Source organism: Aptenodytes forsteri, unplaced genomic scaffold (genome assembly GCF_000699145.1).
Source record: "Aptenodytes forsteri isolate BGI_AS27 unplaced genomic scaffold, ASM69914v1 Scaffold474, whole genome shotgun sequence".
Taxonomy (NCBI): domain Eukaryota; kingdom Metazoa; phylum Chordata; class Aves; order Sphenisciformes; family Spheniscidae; genus Aptenodytes; species Aptenodytes forsteri.
In genome coordinates, this window is record NW_008793938.1 from 39,321 (window position 1) to 44,691 (window position 5,371).

Sequence of the window (5,371 nt, forward strand, 5' to 3'; positions counted from 1 at the left end):
CTGGCCCCCGCCAGCCCCCACCCCCCGCCACCCACAGAGACAGGGGATTTCCACCAAAGCCAGTGTCCCCCCCCATGGGGCACGCCAGCATTTCGGGGAAAGGGTGCTGCCTGCTCTCCTTGCCCTCCAGTAACCCCAGCCCGACCAGTCAGCAGGCAGCACTGGGCTGCATCACCTGTCTCCGGCAGACTCCAGGCAGCTGAGGTCCTGGTCCCAGGGTGCAGGGCTGGCAGCGTCTGCTGTGGGGACCTGCCTGCTCCGGGGCAGGTGAGCCCTTGGACCGGCATTGCTGGGTCAGGGCGTCTGGGTTCCTCTGGGAGCTGGGGGGTGGGAGCTGTGGCTCAGCCAGGAGCCCCCTCCCGCCCCCCCGGCAGCTCCATGCCATACAGCCCCTGCGCACGTCCAAGGTTGGAGGCAGCGAGCAGCAGCCGGTTTTGGGACCCGTCTTTTAGGATGTGCCCCTGTGGGGTTGTGGGTCTGCATGGCCGAGGCGGGAGGCCCTGGACACCTCCGACCAGCCCTGTGCCTCCGGCGCTGCCTGCAACCCGTGCGAGACTGTATGCACTTTCCAAACCGTTTCCCTTTCTCCCTCCCCGCTGGCATCTCACATCAAGACCACAAGTGTCCTCCTGAGGTTGAGGGTGCTTGTTGTGCCTTTGCCGGAGGGGAGGACAAGCCTCGCGTTGCCAGCGGCAGCCAACCCTCTCTGCTCCGGCCGTGTCCCCAAGGCATGGCGGTGCTCCCCAGGGTTGGAGCTCAGGGCTGAGCCCCCTCAGCGCGTGGGTCGTGGGGAGACGCATCCACAGTGGGGGCCAGCCCAGATCTACCCTGGAGGGACAGCGGCTCCTGTCTGATTGCCACCGTGTGATGCCGGGGGCAGGGGTTTGGCTGTTGCTGCTATTTATTTTTTTGTCCTAGAAACAGTTATCTCCAGGTAGTTTTTATTCAGGCCCCAGAGCAAGAGCTCTGCTTCCCACCAGGCCCCACGCTGGACCGACCCACGGCCCTGCCTGCTTCCAGCACATCCCACCGGGGGCTCAGAGCAACGCCTCTGGTACCCCCATGCAACCCCAGCATGCCACCCATGTGCGAGGTAGCCGGGTTTCACATCCTCCCCGCCGCACGTCATCCACTTTCTGTTCCAGCCGCATCTTCCCCTTCTGCTCCCAGCGAGGAGGGAAGCAGGCCCTGAGCCGCTGCGCTGCCTTGTCTACATCACCACTCCCAGGAGGGATTTGCTCCTTGTCTGGGGGTTTTCTCGGTGCCTTCTCCTCTACAGCCCCACGGTAACGGCGGTTTTGCCGGTTCGTGTCCCCATCTCAATCCCTGGGCGTGAGGCTCGTGCATGTGGGGCTCAGCGTGTCCCTGGCCTGTGGGCTCAGACCCTGTCGCGGGCACAACCTGGAGATCCAGTGCCAAAGGCCTCCAGCCCAGCCTCTGCATGGAGGTTGTGCCGGGCCCCGCGGAACCTGCGGAGCACCCCGCCGCCCGCACCTCACGTGTGCAAGCCTCGTGCATAGACCCCACGCACCCGGGCGGTGACGGGGAAGGAAAGGGGAACCGGGACAGGCACTGCCAGAGACCTCCCGAGCAGGGCTGCGGTGTCACCAGTTACCAGGCAAAGCTGCTGCTGGGAGAACTGGTCTGGCTGAGGGCAAGATCCAGCTTTGCTCCCCCCCCTGCCCCAGCTAATGGCTCTCGCGGGCAGCTGCAGGGTTCCCCTCCACCGCCCAGGGTACACAGGAACAATGCCTGCAGGAACAGGGCTGTCGGATGAACCGGTCTCATCACCTGTAGTTCAACTGTTCCCCCTCTGTGTGGTCCCTTGGCCCCTAGCCCTGTGAGGGGGGTCGCCATGGGGGCGAACACCGGCGTTGTGGAGCCCAGCCACCCCCGGGGGCCCCCCTGGGCGCTGGTGGACTCAGCGAGGGCTGCCCTGCCAGGGGTCTGGGCCCCAGCTGGTGTCGGCTCTGCCCACACCTGGTTAACTGGGGAGCCACACGCCCCAGGGCCACTGCTGGTGTCTGTGGCGCAGCAGGATGGGTCTGGCTGTCCCGGAGCCCCTTCCTGGCCTTGCTGTGAGTGTGGCTATGTGCTGACGGGCTCTGTGATCCCCCCCAGGAGCCATAAACGGGTGCCTCCCCCATGGGACTGTTCTTTAGAGGTGCTAAGATCCCACCTACATCGGCTGGGAGAACCCAGGAGTCCTGAGGTCACCCTACTCCTTCCCTCTGCCCAAGAGCTAGATCCCTGGAGCCCTGCCCCACACCCACGACCCACCATCCCATAGATCACCCAGACGTCAAGGGGGCTTGTAGAGCTGCAGCCACCCCCTAGCACGGTGCAGAGATTCACGGTGAGGGTCGCACGGCAGGATCAACCCCAACCCATTTTATTGTGGTGACAAAGCAGCAGAGCAGGAGCAGAGGGTGCAGGACTATGGGTCGAGGGGGAGCTGTGGGGCAGGGCACACCTCCCCTCCCTTCAGGGGTCTGCAGGGGAGACCCCGCATCGGGGCTGGGAGGAGGCACCGCGTCCCCAGCCGGCGATGGCCGGGGGGCCAGGGGCTGTGGGCAGGGCAGCCCCAGCGTGGCAGCGGTGTGGGCTGGGTACTGGGCCCAGTGCAGGCTCCCGGGCTCTGCAGGAATTTCCCCTGGCAGCGGGTGAGCCGGAGCAGCCCCAGGTGCCACCCCGGCTCGCCCCAGCCATGGGAAGCAGCCCAGGCCCCTGTGGGGATGGGCCCCTGCCGGGTCTGGCTCTGGAGCTGTCCCCAGCATGTCTGCGTGCAGTGCGCACGGGAGAAGGGGGTGTTGACGATGTGGGGCAGGGATATGGGGTACCGGGGTGAGCAGTTCCTGCCAGGCTGAGGCGAGGGCTGGCTGAGGCTGCAGAAGGTCTGGCTGGGGGGAGACAGGGAGCCCTGGGCTCTGCCCCCTCACAAGAGGCCCCGCTGGTTGCGGGTGCCGTTCATCTTCATGGCCTTGATGATGAGGATGGTGCCCACGATGATGCCGACGATGCCCACGGCCAGGCCCAGGGCGCACACCAGGGTCTCGGTGCTCTCGGAGGCGGGGAGGGGCACCTGAGGCTCTGCGGAGGGGTGAGGGTGGGTGAGGAGGGGGCGCTGAGCCTCCCTCGCTGCCTGCCAGGCGAGGGGACCCAGGCGTCGGGGCCCCGGCCCAGCCCCCCTCCTCACCCCAGTGCTTCAGGAGGGCGCCGGACAGCCCCTCATGCTTCACCCGGCAGTCGTAGTAGTCCCCCCGGGTGGGGATGAAGGGCAGGTAGGAGAACTTGCGGAAGCTGTGGTCCTCCCGCGGGTAGAAAACGGTCTCGAAGACGCCATCCATCACCTCCTGCCCGTTCCTCAGCCACGTGATGGAGATCATGGACGGCCAGAACTTGTCCACGTAGCAGATCAGGACGTTGGGGTCCCCCAGCTCCACGGGGTCCTCAGGGAACACCGTCACCTCGGGTGGCACTGGGGGGAGATGGAGAAGGGGTTAGTGCTGTCTGGGGTCGGCCAGGCTTCACGGCCTTGGGCTGGGCTGAGGCTTCCTGCCCCGTAGAGCCGGCCTCGCTGTGCTCCACCGCCCACCCAGGGAGACCCCGCACCCCAGCTTGGGGCTGTGCCCAGGTCTCCACATGCTCCAGGGGAGCAGGGCGCTGTGCACCCCGCTGCCAGCTGGGCCACAGGGTGCGGGAGCAACGGCCCTGGCAGGGTCCCCAGGGGTGAAGGCACTGGCCGTGCCGTGGCTGGGTTGTTACCGATGGTTGCCTGCGAGCGGTTGGACCTTTTCATCATGATCTCCATGTTCTGTTTGTCTACAGCCATGTTCTGCAGCGCTCCCTGCGCCTCGAAGCTGGCGAAGCTCCCGAACTTGGGCAGGCGCCAGATGGTCTCTGTCTTCTGCAGATCCACGTGGAAGATCTCATCCCCATCAAAATCGAACATAAACTCGCCACCCTCCTGCTGCAGCCTCTCATCCCGCTGGTAGAATTCAGCCTGGATTATCATGTTCCCCACTGGGAAGGGACGGGCATTAGGGTCAGTGCCCTTCCCACCGCCACGGGCCTCACCCCATCTCCCCACGGGTTCCCGCTGGGGACACTGCGAGAGCGCAGTGAGGTCCTGATGGGGAGAACAGCCCCCCCTGAGCCTCTCCCTTCCCTCAGGGGTCCCACAGGGCTGGGCAGATGCTGACACCACCCTCTCCCCAGGAAAGGAAGTGCTCGGGCACCCGCTCTGCCCCCAGCCCCCAACTCCAGCACCTCCATGCCATCAGGAGGTTTCCCTTCCTCATCACCTAAGGCCGGGGCCAGTGACAGGCTGTGGGGACCACAGGGGCCTGTCCCCAGATGTGCTGCGGGGCTGGGTGGAGGTCCCAGGGTCCCAAGGACTTGAACACCAGCCGTCCTGCCCCACACAATAACCCCGCCTGGGCCAGGCTATCAGGCACGGCCACTGCGAAGGGACACCCAGGAGCAGTGGGTGCTGCAGGGACCCGACCCACGGAGCTGGGGCACTCAGGGGCAGGAGGGCAGGGAGACCTGGGTCAGGGGAGGTCCAGGAACAAGCGTCCTGGCCCCCCTCCTCTGCAGCCTGCGCTGCCATCCTGGGGTGCACCTGGGGCCCATCCCCACCCAGGGGTTACCTGCAGTTGGAGGGACAGAGCTCCCCATGCCCAGGGTCCTGCTCCAACCCTTACACCATCCCCACTCCCCCCCCACCCCATGGGTCCAAGGCATCCCACACCCATCCTCCACCCCCAGACCCACCACCCCATGGCCCCGGTGCCCTCACGCACCTTTCACGGCCCCCGCGCCCTGCAGGGTCAGCACAGCAAGCAGCGCACGCGGGCGGCCCCATCCTGCTGCGAGCCTCTCCTGGCACCGGGCAGCGAGAGCGGGACCAGGCGAGGGGCAGGCGTTGCTCTTGGGCCGGGGAGCTGTGTGCTGGGGGCCCCGTGCCCGAGGGACAGGGCCCCCCCAGGTGCTCAGCCAATAGGAGGGAGCCCCGAGGCTGACACAGCTGTTCCCAGGCAGAGCAGCAGCGCAGAGCGCCCTGCGGAGCAGACAGGCTGATGGACGCCCAGAGAGCGTCCCGCAGAGGTGCACTGTTGAACTTGAGCTGCGCGTACCCCTGGAGAGGGCTCTGGGGAGGGTGGAGGGTGGGGGGTGCCGAGGCTGGGGAGCCCCAGTGCTGGTTGGGGCCGGCAGCCTCCTCCCTGGGGTGGCTGCTCCAGCACAGGACAAGTGTCAGAGGGAGCCCTGCGGGGCCCTCGGGGAGCGGGGCCGTGCTGGTGGCACTGGTGGTGCTGGGAGCCCGTCCGGGTGGTGGCAAGGAGGTGAGCTCAGACCCCTGGCCCCTGGC

General features: G+C 66.8%; 1 protein-coding gene across 1 annotated transcript in view; it reads right to left on the minus strand.

The window, feature by feature from the left end:
* Positions 1 to 2,377: 2,377 nt before the first annotated feature.
* Positions 2,378 to 5,371, minus strand: part of LOC103907346 (HLA class II histocompatibility antigen, DR alpha chain-like) — an 8,701-nt gene continuing 5,707 nt past the window's right edge. The window contains exons 2-5 of the mRNA XM_009289537.2: positions 4,806 to 4,842; positions 3,766 to 4,023; positions 3,197 to 3,478; positions 2,378 to 3,090 (exon numbers count right to left, since the gene is read on the minus strand). Coding sequence (XP_009287812.1) covers positions 2,936 to 3,090; positions 3,197 to 3,478; positions 3,766 to 4,023; positions 4,806 to 4,842 — 732 coding nt within the window. The 3' untranslated portion in view covers positions 2,378 to 2,935. The remainder of the gene's footprint in view (positions 3,091 to 3,196; positions 3,479 to 3,765; positions 4,024 to 4,805; positions 4,843 to 5,371) is intronic.